The 17,938-nt window shown below is 45.6% G+C and overlaps 1 protein-coding gene and 1 pseudogene across 7 annotated transcripts in view; both read left to right on the forward strand.

Annotated features, from left to right (window-relative positions):
* The first annotated feature begins 2,188 nt into the window (after window positions 1–2,188).
* PIP5K1C (phosphatidylinositol-4-phosphate 5-kinase type 1 gamma) overlaps window positions 2,189–17,938 on the forward strand; it is a 501,728-nt gene continuing 485,978 nt past the window's right edge. For 2 of the 7 annotated variants that reach the window (XM_073594347.1, XM_073594399.1), the window contains exon 1: window positions 2,190–2,394. In XM_073594347.1, the coding sequence (XP_073450448.1) occupies window positions 2,313–2,394 (82 nt within the window). In that variant the 5' untranslated portion in view covers window positions 2,190–2,312. Of the gene's footprint in view, window positions 2,395–17,938 lie in introns of all 7 variants that reach the window. The other 5 variants (XM_073594381.1, XM_073594390.1, XM_073594372.1 and 2 more) reach the window with 5 other exon arrangements.
* LOC141124396 (U2 spliceosomal RNA) lies at window positions 4,985–5,100 on the forward strand (annotated as a pseudogene).

The following is a 17,938-nucleotide window of genomic DNA, read 5'->3' on the forward strand; positions in this document are numbered from 1 at the left end:
GCCGCTAGCGGGGTGGTTTTATCCCCCGCTAGCGGCCAAGAAATGGTTAAAAGCCACCGCAAAGCGCCTCTGCAGAGGCTCTTTGCCGGCGTTATAGCTGCGCCTTCCCATTGATTTCAATGGGCAGGAGCGGTAAAGGAGCGGTATACACTCCGCTCCTTCACCGCTCCGAAGATGCTGCTAGCAGGCCTTTTTTTACCGTCCTGCCAGCGCATTGCTCCAGTGTGAAAGCCCTCGGGGCTTTCACACTGGAATGAAAGCAGCGGCACTTTCGGGTCGGTTTGCAGGCGCTATTAGCGCAATAGCGCCTGCAAACCGCCCCAGTGTGAAAGGACCCTTAGATGTAACTGTTTTAGGAAACAGTTAAAGGGGAACTAAACCCTCCTATGTTTTTTTTTTAAACCAAGGATGCTGCCTTCTTGGCTTCTGTTTGATCTCCAACTGCTATGATTCTGCACATGTGATTAGTTATGACTAATCACATGTTGATGTTTTGACAGTTTTGTTTAGGGCACAACCAATGTGACAGTTAGCATGTGTCCTGGAATGTAACTGTTTTTTGATACTGTTAAAATTAATGGTTTTACTTCCACTTTAAAGAGATGCATTTTTATTAGCAGGATTTTTACTATTGTTACTGGTTTACAAGGTTGGGCTCATCACTCTCATAAAAGGTGCATTACATCTATTTTGTCCCATCCGTAAGGCATTGATTGTACACCAATATATACAATATCAATGTCATTGTATGGCCAGTTATGATGTGTACAGTTGGTTATAATTTAATTTTACGTGCAACATTTTTTTTTTTTCAGGGGTAACAGAAAGATCAGTACTGATATGTATACACAGACTTCATCATATTATTACTGTATATCCATTGACATTATGATGTGTACAGTTGGTTAAAAAAAGTACCGCATTTATATAACACACACTTTTTTCCCCTTTAAAATCAGGGGAAAATCGTGGGTGCGCGTTATAGGCCAAACCGCTGCCTCGGAGGGGAAGGAGGGACTGAGCGCCGCCGAAATAGACAGAGCCGAGTGTACTATGTACTTGGCTAGGCTCCGCTCGCAGTCATGCCCAGTCCCGCCTACTAGCATTTACGTCCCACTATTGGACCAGTGTTGTGTCCATCATAGGAGCTGGGCCAAGAGGCGGGACTGCGAGAGGAACCAAGAGGAGCCGAGTACACAGTACATCCGGCTCTGTCTATCTCGGCGGCAACATTTAAAAACGATAAAGCTTCATTTTTGGGCATGGCTGCAGATGGACACTTGGGACAGGCTGCAGATGGACACTCAGGTTTGGTGCAAGGATTTTTGACACCATATGCAAAACCTAATTTTGCCACCCCCCATTGGCTCCACCCCCTTTACCCTGCCCATATATACCCCACCTTTTTAATGAAGCGCCCATCGAATGCAGCCTCCCAGCGCCCATCGAATGCAGCCTCCCAGCGCCCATCGAATGCAGCCTCCCAGCGCCCATCGAATGCAGCCTCCCAGCGCCCATCGAATGCAGCCTCCCAGCGCCCATCGAATGCAGCCTCCCAGCACCCATCGAATGCAGCCTCCCAGCGGCCATCAGTGAATGTTTGCTTGTTTCCATTCAGTCCTCTGTCGCCGTTGTGCCTCTGACACTATGTGCGAATGGAGCAGTGGCTGCCTGCTGATGCTGAGACTTAGTTGCTTGCTGCAGAGAAGAGAGTAGGAACACCAGTGGCTGGGTGCCCTAGGCAACTGCCTAGTTTGCCAAGTGGTAGCACTGGCCCTGTGGACACTGATCATTCTGCAATGATGGGCAAGGCTGCAGATGGACACTGATAAAGCTGCATTGATGGGCATTTAAATGTAAGTTTTTTTCCTTAAACTTCCCTCCTAAACTTGGGGTGCGTGTTATACGCCGATAAATACGGTATATCATATTATTATATCCATTGACAAATAACAGTAGTCTAATAATAGTATAATAACAACAGTAACATATATAATCTCACAATAATAACATAATTGTGTGTACCTGTACAATCATAGTATATTTTTCTATTTTTCACACACACACACATAATATAATACAGAGGCTTGTGGAGTGATTGCTTTATTAACTTTCTCCTTTGAAATTCCGTCGGTCTGATGATTTGAGAGGTGGAACGTCCTTATCTCGCCCTCAGTCACCATGGTCGATCATTCCTCCTAATCCCCGCCTTGTGCTAGGAAGATTGCGGAGATGAAACAGAACGTCATGACGTCAGAGGCAAAGCCTTCGGACTGGAGTTGTCAGTGAGCGAAGGAGGATAGAGGGGTGGTATGGAGGGACCAGAGAAGGAAGCCGAGTGCGGAGATGGACAGGATGCCGCTATCGGGGAGACTGGATGGGATCCTGGAAAAGGTGAGGACAGGCTGAGAATATGGCGTCTAAGCTGTTATTGGCAGGTGATGGATGGGGGAGGAAAGCTAGGAGAGACGAGAGGATATGGGATAAGACATAAGGATGCTGGAGGTGAATGAAGGGGCCAATGTATAAACTGTCTTATTGAACTGTGCTGGGACTTGCACATAGGAGACCATTCAGGTACATTACAGCAGCTTAGTCCTGATCTGGACGTTTGACAGCTGCACAAAAGCATGTTTTCTTTTATTATGAGTGGGTGGGAATTTTTATTGAATGAAAGCACTATTCCACCCAAAAACAAAAAAAATGTTTGCAGCTTTCCAATCCCTAATATGATGGCTGCATTCGTTTTCCTTTTTTTTTTTTTTTTTTTAAGGCTTCTTTTTCCTTTATTTCACCTGGTGTTGTGGCTAGTGATACACTTCCTGTCCTGTTGTCTCCGCTCTGGATGGGGGATTAAGGGAGACACCTTTTGGATGGCAGAACTATCCATCTGAGGAGAAGGTGGTGTTGGACACACTAGCAGAATTAGATGAAATTCACTATCAAATTAAAGTTGAACTCTGTTTAACCACTTATCTACAGGGCACTTTCACCCCCTTCCTGCCCAAGCCATTTTTCAGCTTTCAGCGCTGTCACACTTGCGTAACAATTGCGCGGTCATACTACACTGTAACCATGTGAAATTTTTTATCACTTTCTATACGCAAATAGAGTTTTCTTTCAGGGTTATTTAATCACTGCTGGGATATTTTTTTTTTTTTTTTAGGGAAAAAAAATAAAGACTGCAAATGTTGGGAAAAAAAAAAAAGTTTTTCTTAGTTTCTGTCAGTAATCTTTGTAAACAAGTAATTTTTCTCCTTCACTGATGTGCGCTAATGAGGCGGCACTGATGAGGCAGCACTTATGGGCACTGATAAGGAGGCACTAATATTCTGCACTTATGGGCACTGATAGGTGGCACTGGTGCGCATTGATAGGTGGCACTGACGGGTCCTGATAGCCGGCACTGATAGGCAGCATGGCATTAATGGGTGGCATTGATGGGCATCACTGATAGGCAGCATTGGAACTGAAAGCCAGCAATGACTGGCACCACTAATGGGCACTGATTTCTGGCTGTGGTGTGCACTGGTTGCTGGCACTGGTTGGCATGGGTTGCTGGCACTGGTGGCGCTCTAATGTAATCAGGGCACTGATGCTCAGTGCCCTAATTACATCTCTCACTGTCCCTTGTGAGGAAATGCAGCTGATCGGCTCTCCTCTCCACACACTCTGTCAGTGTGAGGCGAGGAGAGCCGATTACCGGCACTTCCTTGTTTACATGTGATTGGATCACATGATTAAAGAGCCATGTCAGCGGTTCTTTACAGAGATCTGGGTCTCAGCGTGTCCTAGCAACATGGTGCGACAGCTATCGCCTTGGGCCTGCAGGAGCGGCCGTTCAGGAGCGCCGTCATATGACGTCCACCCAGAACGAGAGCCGCACTGAAATGATGGCAGGCGGCCAGTGGTTAAGCAGTTACAGCAACAGTTTTTTTCCCCCCTTCTGGGATAAAGGTTTTACATAAATGAATAAAAGCTGTGAGTATTAGGCTATGTTTAGACAGGTGGCAGACCTTTTCACCCCGCTGAGGGTGTTGACAGGCTATACATAACCTTCTCACCTCCTGTTTTAACCCTGTAAATGCCGCAGCACCATACCACAGCTTTGTGTATTACATGTGGTTGCAGCGTGGCTCCTATCCCTTGTGTTTTTTATTTTTAGTTTCTTGTACTGCCTGCCGAATGAGTCAGGGGCAGGGATGTGCAGTAAGGGGAGGCAGGTGAGGCAGAGCCATGAACATAAAAAAAAAAAACAATCAAGCTTCGAGGATCGTAGCTCAGCAACCTGGGGTCACGGAGTGGGTAGGTAGCTGAATTCTTACTCCACTACTGGTCAATATTTGGGGCTCCTGCCACCTATGGTTCCAGAGATACGGGGGTTCCTTGTGCAGCCTGCTACATACAGAGCGGCCAGTTTAAATACAAGCTGGCACACTCTGTTTGCAGCAGACTGAGAGGATGAGCCCACAGTGCTTCTCCTCACTGACTGTCAGAGGCACTGAGCTCAATGGACAGCTTGGAGCCTTGGACCAATAGTAAAATGCTATTGGTCCAAGCTGTCTAATAAAAATGCTGCAGTGGAGGCTCTCCTCTCACTGCAGTGTCATAGAAGGGAGCATGTGTCTAAAATACAAATGCTCCTTTACAGCCCAGCCCTTTTAACTACAAGGAAAAAAACGTGTTTATGGGTATAAGATTTACCCACAATCCCATGTTTTTCTCATACAGTGAAAAGGGAGAGTGAGAATCTGCAGCTGTTAAATAAAGGTACTGTTATAATCAAGCTAAATCATATATTATTATGCTATATGTTATAACATAATAGTTTATTTATCTATTTATTGTGAAATTACTAGTTGGAGGTTATAACTTCAAACTTCAGTAATTTGTCTGTTAAGCCACCTGCTTGAGTACAGTTTTTGAAAATATAGTAGGTAAATTACCTTAAAAACAATATATAATAATAATTTGTATATTACTTATCGCTTCTCTGCCTTTTGGCAAAGATCAAGTGTAGTATCTGTTCTTATCAGTTGCCAGAGGAGGCGCTGTGCTGCTCCAAATCCAATGGTGTCATTGCACCTGGAAGGACGGTTTCGGTAGTGACTACGCCGAGCTGCCCGACAGATGCTGGGGGCGGCCCATGGTTGACCCTGAGCCTTCTGGAAGGGTGCTCCTGGTGATGATGGGTGCTGTATTGGGTCTGGCCAGAGGGTCGGGTCCCTGGCCTTCTGGCCTAGATTGGGGTAGTTCTAGTTCCGGACAAAACACCGGCACCTCCTTTTGAGGGGGGGAAGGAGCCGTTAGTACTTCCCAAATGTAATTAGGTAGGAGTGATGGGAACGACGGTGGAGCCTGATGGTAAAGGGCTCTCACCAAGCTCTCAGAACTTCATGCCTTCCTGCTTGGGGTGGGGGCTGCTGTGGTCTGGGTCATTGGTCCTGAAAGCCTATGGTGTATGTACCCCTGGAGTGGCAGTCAAGGGGTGCCTGAAGATCACTGTGAGTGAGGGACACTTTGATTTAAGGCACCACGGTCACTGCACCATATACACACTTTTTTAGCACCTGCCTCCTGGGCCAGGCCTTTTGACTGGGACCAGAGGAATTTTTTATTCCTGGCCAGAGGGCCTGGCCATTGTATTGCACAATGGCCACTTTTTCACTCTCCTCTACTTCCTTCTCCCCCACTTTTTTTTTATTTATTCCCTTTGTGTGTCACTTTTTGTGTTCTTGTGTTGTACACGTTTTGCACTGTGTGATGAGTAGGGTTGCAGGTCCTTGGGCCTGCCCTGAAAATCTTGGGACGGGGTGGACATGGCCTTTTGGCTGGGTTCACCCTCTCTCATGGGGTCTCCCTTCGGGGGGAGCCCCACAGAGTACTTGGGTGTGTCTGTTTCAGCAGATCCTCCAGAGAAAGGGGTCCGTCTGGTTTCGGCCAGATGGACCAAGTGTAAGTACCCTTGTCCCCGTCAGGAGCCTAACGCCCTGGAGGATTCAGGGCAAGGCCCTCTGATTTTAGAGGGCTTGTGTACTTGTTGCACTTTTTTGTGTTTCACTCTTTATGTGTGTTCACATTTTTTTGGCACCGGTGAAGTTTTTGAGTGTGTTTCACGCGCCATGAGCTTTCAAAAAAAACAAACAAAAAAAACTTATGGTAATTAACCACTTGCCACCCAGGCCAATTCTGATACTCCTCTCCAACATGTAAAAATATATAATATATTTTTAGCCGACACCCTAGGGAATAAAATGGTGGTTGTTGCAACTTTGTATGTCACACGTTTTTTTTTTTTAAATTTGTTTATTTTTTTGTATAATATGATGTTACACCAAGTAAATAGATGCCTAACATTTCACGCTTTAAATTGCGCAGACTTGTGGTATGGTGCCAAACGAAAACACTTAAAAATCTCCATAGGCAACGCTGTAAATTTAAATTTTTTATTTATTTTTTTACAAGTTACATGTTTAGAGTTACAGAGGAGGTCTAGTGTTAGCATTATTGCTCTTGTTCTGACGTTCGGGGCGTATGTAACCTGTGTGTATCTGGCTCTGATACTAGCCAGTGCCTCACCAGCCACTGACCTCACCGCACGTCCCTGGTCAGGGGGCATCATTTTTGCCAAGCATCACGGCAGTGGCATGTGTACATCACGCCCCCCCCATCCCCCATCCCGGGGGATGCAGACACGGACTACCAGGGAGGAGGCAGACACTGCCCGTCAAGAGGGGCACAGACACTGTCCTCCAAGGGGGAATTGCCGCTCTTACCCTTTCCCTCTCTAACCAACGTCCTCACAGCCTAGGGCTGCCAATTGAAATAAACAGGTTGCCCTACGCAGGAAAAATGTTCAGAAACGTGTCTGGGATTATTCGCACCTGTTGGGGGCTACACCTACATAGCCAGAGTACCTGTGAGAATGTGTCCTTAATTTTGTTTTGTTTTTTTATTATTTTTGACATTCCTTTTTTAATGATGGTGGGGGCTGTGGTGAAACAGACCCCTGATGTCTCAATTTTGAGAGAGAGATAGGAATTGAGGACTCAGATTCTTCAATTCCTTTCTTAGCAGCCTCAGTTGCACTGCAGAATGAATGAACAGGAAGCGCTCTGTACAGCCTCCCTGTTCATTCAGGAACTTAAGCAATATGAATGAAAATAGGAGCAACTGGTAGCGATTGTTCACTTTGTTCATTCAGGAAAGGAAGGGGCTGGTAAATGATAGATCCTGACACTGATACTTCTGTGTCCCACAGAAGCTGCAGCTGTCGGAAGGGAGAGTAGAAGAAACCAGCAGTGCTGCACAGGGAGATCAGAGCAACGGGAAGAAGAGGGTCAGAAAGTGAGAGGGGTGATCGGAGCTGAGGGAAGGAGGGGATGGCACATTTACTGGAACCAGTCCCACTGTGGCTCCCCTTGCAGCAGCTGAAAGCCAGTGTGAGGAAGAGAAGAAACTAGGTGCGCTGCAAGGATGTCAATAGGGGGATTGGTCCCGTCCCCCCCCCCCCCCCCGCCGCTCCCGGCCCACCTATTGAACCTATGGGGCTGGGCAGTATGAAAGAAGCACCCTATTGAATGTGTATCAGATGAGGCAGTGGGAGGCGGCCAAGTGGGAGGGAACCTGATAATTCAGGCAGTGCTCTAATTTAAATCTATATGCCTTTTTTATTAAAAGATTTATACTTTTTAATACTCGCTTTACATTTTATTAGCTACCTGCCCTATTCCCACTTAGAGGAAATTTGTCTTTCAATTTTGTAATCTAGGGATGTGGGGTAGTTTAGCTTGTTTTCTGTGACAATTAACACTTTTTTTCAATTACTCTTTAATTTAAGTCTATATGCCTAAACTCTTGTGTGCATTTCCTAGAGCAGTGGTCTCCAAACTGCGGCCCTTTGTTTGCTTTTATGTGGCCCTTGGGCCACATAAAAATTTCATCCACTGATACCAACAATGAGGCATAATTCCCCTCACTGACATCAATAAAGGGTCACAATTCCCCCCAATGACACCTATGATGGGACACTATTCTCCCAATGACACCAACAATGGGGTCCAACGACACCAATGATGGGGCACAAGGCCTCCCAATGACACCGATAATGGGACACTGTTCCTCCCAAAGACACCTGTGATGGGGCACAATTTCTCCCAATGACACTAACAATGGGGCCCAATGACTCCAATGACGTGACACAATTCCTCCCACTGACACCAACAATGGGACAATGTTTTTTTCCACTGTCGTCTGGACCTTTTCTAATCCCAATGGCCACAATCCAGCCCCCCTAAAGTCTGAAGGACTGAAGAAATAAGTGCGCTGTCTCCCTAAATCATAATCCGTGATTAGGAACCACCCCTGTACAATAAGGTGCTTTGTGTAAAAGAAAAACTCACATCCACAATATTAATAATAATTACCCTACGGTGAATATACTTCACTAATGGAAGATGTAAATCATATGTGAACAATAAATAATTAAAAACTACATTCATAAATCAACAATTAAAAAGTCCATAAATGTATAAATCAATATTATTGTAAAAAAGTTAGTTATTTCATAAGTGAAGAAAATCAATCCTTGAAAAATCCATAAATGGTGCTGACAAAAGTGCTCAGTGCTCACAGTAGAAAACAAGTTACAAATGTGCTCAAAAGTACATGTGAAATAATACAGCCTCTTATCAGACCATAATGGTCTCAAATCATAGAGATCATCAAAGCTTGTGTGTTATCTAAGAAGCAGATGCTCTCAGCCACAGATTGCCCTTCAGATCTATGTTGCCTGCAGATAAGACTGACAGTGCAATCTCCAGCAGCTATTTAGCCTCTATCCACACTTTCCAGATAAACTCCAACACTTGTCACCCTGAACATAAAAGAAAGAGGATCTCATAGTGCAACTCTACTAATGATGCTCATTTATTAACCACTTCCCGGCGGCATATGACGTCCTGGAATTTTAGTGGGAATATCTGAATGATGCCTGCAGCTATAGGCATCATTCAGATATCTTTGTTTGCAGCTGGCAATTCTGTGCACCATAAGAATGATCATAGCGGCAGTTCCACCGCTTGATCGTTCTTACAGGCGACGGGAGGGGGGGGGGACATCCCCGCCGTCATCCGGTGCTCCTCCAGGCTCTCCCGTGCCATCAGGGACCTGGAGAAAGAATTGCCCGTCGCCGGGTGACGAGCATAGATTTCCGGCGACCAGTTGGTCACCAGTCATCTCTATGACCGTCGGAGGCCCGGGCGCGACGTTATGACGTCCAGGCCACGGTTGTAAACAAAGCAGCGATTGTGGCTGGTAAGCATGGATTTTTTTTTTTCTGATCTCATGCTTTCCAGCCTGGAGGAGAGTTGTGGGGTCTTATTGACCCCGCATCTCTCCATAAAGAAGACCTGTCACGAATGATTCCTATTACAAGGGTTGTTTACATTCCTTGTAATAGAAATAAAAGTGATAAAAAAAAATGTTGTGAAAGAAAGTAATAAAAAAAAAAAATTTAAAACGCCCCTGTCCCTGGTAGCTCGCGCTCAGAAGCGAACGCACACGTTAGTCCGGCCCAGTCCGGTTAAGTTTGGCGTCATTCCATGAGTGTGCGCAATTTTAAAGCGTGACATGTTGGGTATCTATTTACTTGGCGTAGCATCATCTTTCACATAAAAAAATTGGGCTAACTTTACTGTTTTATTTTTTTAAATCCTGAAACAGTTTTTTTTTCGAAAAAAAAACACGTTTGAAAAATTGTTGTGCAAATACCGTGCGAGATAAAAAGTTGCAGTGACCGCCATTTTATTCCCTAGGGTGTCTGCTAAAAATAATATATAATGTTTGGGGGTTTTGAGTAATTTTCTAGCAAAAAAATTATGATTTTTACATTTAAGTATACAGGTGTATAGATGTAAATCACAGTAAGCAAACTTAAAAATGTCACTTTTTTTTTTTTGTCTGTACGTAGCAATGCTGTACTGGTCTTTACACATTTGTGTGCATTGTGACATAAATAACAATGCATTTGTTTTACAGAGCCATAAAAATGTGGCATTTTTTACTCCCGTGTGCAACAGGCCGAAGGGCTCGTTCACACTGTTTGCGGTGACTTATGTTTTTCTATACACACCACAATGCTAGTGAGATGTGTGGTACGTTGCATTATAGAAAAACGCAGCAGGTCTGCCTTTCTTCACACTGCACTGGATGGCCCAGCAGGTCACTGCACAGCAGCATAAAGCACTGTGCTGTGCATTGACATCAATGACGTGTCACAATTTGACCCTTCAAATGAAGTTGAAATCATTTAACTAAACACATATTGCACAGCTTCCTTCTGAAATTGCACTAGCCTGCATGGTAATATCCTGCATTTACCTAGCCTAAATGAGCCCTTAAATGGTTTGTTTCAACCCTCCAAAGACTTGACAACTTGATAAAGAAAGTGGAACAACTAACAGAGTAAGGCTGGGTCCACATACACTATATTACCAAAAGTATTGGGATGCCTGACTTTAATGGAATCCCAGTCTTAGTCCGTAGGGTCCAATATTTGCCGCCAAAAAAAAAAAAGCTGCTATGACAGAAAAGTTGTTTATTGGCAAACACAAAAACATAACAATGGTACATGGCTGTCATTAAAAGTAATCAGAGGTTGCAGACAGTCATAAATACAATGAAATGCAGTTTTGCAGCACATGATTCAGCATAACACCCTAAGAGTAATGAAACCCCAGACAACTGCAGGAACTCAATGCTGGTGAGGAAGAAAAAAGGGGGGGAGGCTACATGCACAGAAAATAGTGAGGGAAATAGGGAAAAGGAAGGGGCAAGGCACAATCCACACCCACCAGGGTTGACAGCAGAGGAGCCCATAAGAACTATCATACAAAATATAATCTCAAGGCTGGATTGGGTGAGCCTTATCCGTACCCCAAGAGTCTATCCAAGCCTACTAAATTTTGTTGAACTTCCAAGGGCATTTACTATTCAAGTACATAAGCTTGTATAGGGGTAGAACTCTGTTTAGGGTAGCATGCCAGGCATCAGTCTTAGGTGGGTGGGCAGACTTACTAGAGAGAAGTATCTCCTTGCGTGCATAAAAAGAGGCGTAACCAATAAAGAGCTCCATATACCAACTCCTATATGAGAATCATCAATATGGTTGAATAGGCAGGTTTTTGGATCCAACCCGAGAGTCAAACCACAAACAGAGTTGATATCGGAGACTACTTAAGACCAAGACAACTGGACCTGTGGACACGACCAGAAAAAAGGATGCCTCGGGAGCCTGACAACGAAAAGCCAAAGAGGCTGAAGGGTAGATGGCTGCAAGGCGCTGAGGGGTACAATACACCCTATGCAAAAACTTAGGTTGAATAAACCTATCCCTGGACGAGATCATATTAGTTACATAAGAGCCCAAACACTCTTTCCAATCATCCACCTCCAAGTCAGGAACATCAACCACCCTCTTCTGATATACCTTATCCATCTTTGCAGAGTAGGCCTGCGAGAGGCAGATGTAATGGGAAGAGAGAGGCTTGTCCAGTAGCCTAGAGGTTACAGCTTTTCTATCTGGTCCGATTGTAATGTGATTGGAGATTGGAACTGTTGACTAAATGCATGGCGGAGTTGGAGATACCGGAAGAGCATCCAATTAGATATTGGAAAGCAGCTTTAAGTTTTAGGAAAGGTGCGCAGGCGACCCTCCACCACTATGTGCTTCAAGCCCACCACTCCCCTCACCACCCACCTACTAGTATCTGGGATGCTCTGTAAATGGGAAAGAGAAGGGTTGCCCCACAAGAGAAGATGGGGAGAGAAGGACTACGATACTTACATCAAGCCCAGATAAGCATGGGCTCTGAAAAACAAGTTATTAAGCGTAGAGTATGAGCCCACAATAGCTGCCTCCAGGGTAACTGCAGGGTTATCCCTCGGTCTTCTCCTCCATCACCACAACACCAATGCCCTTAACTGAATCCGACGTCCTAATGAGGGCTACCATAGGTTCCATCGCCAGGGCAAACAACCCAGGAGATAAGGGGCACACCTGCCTGGTCCCCCTGGTGAGCGGAAAAGGTGGAGACAAAGAGTTGTTCATGTGGGATTCTGTCCAGAGGGGCCGAATACAGCAAAGAATCCATAGGATAAATTTATGAAGAACAGCCCAGAGGTAGTTCCACAGAATCGAAGCCCTTCTTGGCATCTAGAGAAACCCCCACCCCTGTGCTGTGCTCATCCGCCCTGGCCATATGGTTAAGTAACCTGCGAAAATTTGTGTCATTTCCTTTGCCCAGCATGAACCCAGTCTGATCTGAGTGTACTAAGGCCGTAATGACCCTATCCAGGCGTATAGCCAGGACCTTAGCAAGAATTTTGACATCAACATTGAGTATGGAGATAGCTCCTTCCCAAGCCTGGCAGGCTTGGGAAAGACCACCACCACTGCCTCTCTCATGGAGTCAGGCAAAGAGCCCGCTGCCAAAGCATCTTTCAACACTTTATGAAAGAGGGGCAGGAGTTCGCTCTCATACGTCTTGAATAACTCCACTGGAAAACCATCCGGGCCGAGAGTCTTCCCAGACGGAAGAGACTTGACAGCGAATTGTAGTTCAAGGGTTATGGGTCCATCCAATTTTTCCTTGTAAATGGAGGTTAGGCAAGGTAGGTCAACGATGTCCAAATGCCTAGTTGCCTCTTCTTCCAAATAGGAAGCACTAGATCAGGCATTACCAAAGTCCTGCCCGCGGGCCAATCGTGGCCTGCGTTCCGATTTTGAACGGCCCGTCTGGTTATTTGGACATTTATATCTTTTGTGGCCCCCAACGATCTCCCAGCGCCGGGGCCACAAAAGATATATATGCTGGCTGCCTTGGAAGGGACAGAGAGGAGGCGGGACGAGTGCTGTACATACAGGAGAACTTCCTGTTTACACGACAGCCTCTGTAATAGGAAGTCTGTCTCCTGCGCTGCCATTGGACGACTGTTCTGTCCTATAAAGGAGGCGGGACTTTGTATTAAAGAGGCTGCCGAGAAAACTGTCAATCTTTTGGCGCTCGTCCCGCCCCCCCCCCTCCCTGTCCCCTCCAAGGCTGCAGATGGATGGGCATCAATCAGGCTGCACTGATGGCAATGGTGTGTGCTGCAATTCTGGCAATGGTGGGTGCTGCATTCATGGCACTTGTGAGGCTGCAGATGGGCACTGACACTTAATTTTAAATAAAGAACTGTGAAGCAAAATATACATTTTTTTTTCTCCTGAAACCGCCGTCTTAAAGTGAAGGTGCGTGTTATACGCCAATAAATACGGTATATCCAAATAACACGCCCAAGCTCATCTCTTTACTCACACACAGCCATAAAGGCAAGAGAATTCTTGTTGGGCAGTGTATTAGTGCTCGAATGAACACACTTAGACTGAATTTTAATGGTTTAAAGAATGTCAGGCAAAATGGTCGGCCCTCACGCATTTTCACTTCATCAAATCTGGCCCTCTTTGAAAAAAATTTGGACACCCCTTCTCCAGATGAATTAAGATCCCTATAGTATGCTGCAAAGCGGGCATTAATCTGCTCCGGGTCTGTAAGGATTACTCCATCATGAGCCACTATTTGGTGATGGAAGTAGGAGCAGAGTGTTCTCTGGCAAAACTTGCCAGAAGACGGCCAGTATTCTCTTCCTGCTCAAAAATGCGCTGGGTTTGATAGAGAAGAACCATCTTAGTGGCCGTAGTGCAGAGAAGAACATCATGTAGGGCCGCCTGTAAGGACCGGTAGATCCCCAAGTCCTGCATTTGTACATATTTCTACTCCTGGGAGGAAGCCTTAAGTTCCGCTGCCACCAGCTCAGCGCCCAGCTCCAGCTTAACCCGCTTAATAATGGTCTGAAAACTACCCCTGGAGAAGTCCTTGAAGGCATCCCAGGTTACAACTAGCGAGGTGGAACTATCTATACTCTGCAAAAAGGTCGGTAAACCACTCTGCTGACACAAAGGTGGACAAGCATAAAACAAGGGGGGCATGATCAGAAATGCCCCTGGAGAGACTAGTAATGTCCCGAACCCTGGACAGGAGCAGTGCCCCGGCAAAAGATAGGTCAATGCATGAAAAGGAGTTGTGGAGTGACAAGTGTATGCCCTTAAAAGGGGAATCCGCCATTGCCACACATCCACAAGATGGAAAGTGTCTGCCCAGGTGCACAATTCCGCTGCCTGGGACCCACCCCGAAGGTGACATTTTATCCAGCCCAGGGTTTGGTACCATGTTAATATCTCCAATAAATAAAACATTATCAGTGGAGAAGGTAGTCAGGAGAGACATAAAGCTATATAGCAACCTACTGGGTGCCGCTGGGGGGAGATACAGGCCCACCAAGACCATCTCAACAGTATTGAGTGCATGAACAATAACATAGCGGCCATCCAATTCCAAAGCCAGTAACTTAAACGGGAGTGATTTGTGGACTAGAAGGCTTACCCCCTCAGGTAAAATTGATATAGGTAGAATGGTAATGGTATCCTACCCAGGGTTTCTTGAGACTGGAACACAAGGGGTTGTTTAACACGAGTGTTCAGACCCCTGGTGTTCCACAACATATTACAGGTAGCGATATGGAAGCGTTCAGTAAGAACTGTGGGATACCAGGCAATGGCAGGACTCGGATCACCAGCAACTTCTGCATTAGATAGAAAAGCAAGCATATAAACAAAACACACATACTAACATTGTTAAATCAAATATGACCCATTGTGTACCAAGACAACCAGTACTGAATTGCAGCAATAATCATTCCCCCTCCCACCCCCCCTCCCCCCAGCCCTGCAACAGTCCAGGGGAGGTCTTATACCCAAACCAAAACATGGCTAACTCGCCAACAAGGGGGCAAAATGTGCAAGATATAGGCGTCCAGTCCCAGCAGTGCATAAACCAGTCAATTAGGTATAGAAAAAAGTAGGTTGATGAAGCAACATCTGGCATAAATGTGGGTGTAATCACCCAGCCCAAAGGTCCGGGGTTACAAACCTAGAGACATGTTTCCAACAAGGCACTTCCTAAACAAAAAAAAGGTGGCATAAGGGAACAAAAGACATGGAACCATGGATAGGAGGAGGTAAAGGCCATGGTGGAGCCAAATCAGAGAGAGTTAAATCAAGTGTAAGAGCACCCCAATGGGGGGAGCCAACGAAAGGAAAGGCTTACACCACCAGGATCCTAAGGTAATTGGCAGCTGGAGAAAGAACAGAACATTAAGCATTCCATGCTCCAGGGGAAGGTTTAAACACAGGAGGCTACACATGGGGATATTATTATTATACAGGATGTATATAGCGCCAACGGTTTGCGCAGCGCTTGCAGAATAGAAAGTGCAGGAATTCAGGGGCAGGAGACGAAGGTCCATAACAGGGACCACAAATATCAACGGTTGTACAAGGGAAGGCCTCGCAGGTACAGTTCAGGATAGTTGAATAGTTTCCAACCAAGTGGAAGCGTCTTCTGGAGAGGTAAAGAAACAAACCGATTCACCATCTTCCACCCGAAGTCGAGTGGGGAACAGCATACTATGTTTTAGCCCCTTGATACGCAGCTGGGCTCTGAGGTAGAGGAGCAGCATCCAGCACGGAGAGGCCCTTTTACACCCGAACCAAAAGTGGTCTATTGGGTTGAGGTCAGGACTCTGTGCATTCCAGTCAAGTTCCTCCACTCCAAACGCGCTCATCTATGGACCTTGTTTGTGCATTGGTGTGCAGTCATGTTGGAACAGTAAGGGGCCATCCCCAAACGGTTCCCACAAAGTTGGGAGCATAAAATTGCCCAAAATGTCTTGGTATGCTGACCCTTTAAGCGTTCCCTTCACTGGAACTAAGGGACCAAGCCCAACCCCCATCCTCCTTCCACCAAATAATTTGGACCAGTGCACAAAGCAAGGTCCATAAAGACATGGATGAGTGAGTTTGGGGTGGAGGAACTTGACTGGTCTGCACAGGGTTGAGATCTCCTGACATTAACCCAATAGAACACCTTTGGGATGAATTTGAGCGGAGACTGTTATCCAGGCCTTCCAGTCCACAACAGTGCCTGACCTCACAAATGCGCTTCTGGAAGAATGGTCAAACATTCCCATAGACACACTACTAAACCTTGTGGACAGCCTTCCCAGAAGAGTTGAAGCTGTTATAGCTGCAGAGGGTGGGCCAATTCAATATTGAACCCTACAGATTAGGACTGGGATACCATTAAAGTTCATGTGCGTGTGAAGGCAGGCATCCCAATATCTCAATACTTTTGGTAATATTGTGTATATACAAATTCACATGTTCAGGGCGGCCGCGGTGTGGTTTTGAAAAGGGTCCTGTGCCATTTTGGGTACAGTTCTGGTGCAAAGTCAGGCAAAAAATGTGCACCTGAACTGGTGAGAACAGAAGAACACCGGACTCTGGACAGCAAACCGCAGCCGGACATGTGTGAATCCAGCCTTACTGGCTGGATTACCAGGTGAAAATAACGGAGAAAAAAAATGAATGTATCCACCACATCAAGAATTGTTAAGCTGCAATATATTACATTTTTTAATATATAATAAACAGTGCTGCACTGCTATATGTGCAAAAAGCGTGGTGTATTGTATTGTGCAAAAACCTAAACAAATATAGTGCAAACTATCCCCATATCCCGTGAAGAAGTCGCATGCTCGTGATGTAATGCACAGGGCATGAGCGGAGGCATACCAAAAGTGACATCAGCAGATGTAAGAGTTCGTTACTAGTGGATGATATGCTATTAATAATGTTTCAAGTGTAAGTAAAACTACTTTTAGCTTAATAAAACCTTTTAAAAACAATAATACACTATGGGAAGTTTCTTCCACACTTATGCCCAATCCCTGGGCGAGACTGAGAGCGGATAAACAGGAGTACCATAGAGGAAACCCTATTTACGATAAAGACCCGGAAGCTGGGAAGGACAACTGGACAACAACATCATATGATTTAATTAAAGCAGTGTTAAAGTGGTTGTAACCCTAAAAAAAAGAAAAAAAAAAAAAAAAAGGTCCTGTTCCCTTCTGGCTGGTCACGTGAGCTCCGGCCGCTCTCCTCCTCCAATCTAAAGGGTACGGCGGGAGGGGCTGAGTGGACAGCACAGCGATCACATGACCAACCCGGCTGACGGCAGTGGGGATCTCAGCCCCTCCAGCTGTAGCCCTTAGATCGGAGGAGGAGAGCGGCCGGAGGTCACAACCAGCCAGGAAAGATCAGAGGTAAGGTATTTAGAGGCATCGTTTTACATTAACACTTACACAGTGTAGGATGGCTTCATAAAATAGAGGGGCTGGCAGTGAGATATATAAATATAAGCTACGGGTAAGCTATTAGGTGAATGCAGCAGCTGGATTTTGTTCTTTATTTAGTATTATACCCATTAGAAGTGATAGTACGGGAACACTGCATATACACTATATTGTCAAAACGTATTTGGACAATTTCCTTTACACACACATTAACTTTAATGGCATCCCATCCCATCCCAAAAAACACATACTTACTGTCAGGAACCATGAATCAGACTGAGACAGAAGTGCAGTAAAAATCACACTTTTAATAAAACGGTACAAACAGAGCAAACGTACTCAAAACATAGCCAGGTTCGGTAACCAGAGCGGGTAGTTGGAACAAGCCAGTGAAACAGAAATCCAGAGATCAGCGTAGTAGAGGTAGTAGAGGCAGTAAACAGGATCAGGAACCAGATGGGGAGTCAGCCAGGCAAAAGTCTTTAACAGGAAACCACAGCAGAGAGTATCTGTATATGTTGACCAGGCGAAGGCACAGGAGATCTGATCCAGGCAGTTTAAATAGCCAGCAGGGCTATCTGACTAGCAGGAAATGAAGACCAGGTGAGTCACTGTGGAATGAAGAGTACTGGCAATTAACCGACAG

This window comes from Aquarana catesbeiana, linkage group LG01, assembly GCF_042186555.1.
Source record: "Aquarana catesbeiana isolate 2022-GZ linkage group LG01, ASM4218655v1, whole genome shotgun sequence".
Classification (NCBI taxonomy): Eukaryota; Metazoa; Chordata; class Amphibia; order Anura; family Ranidae; genus Aquarana; species Aquarana catesbeiana.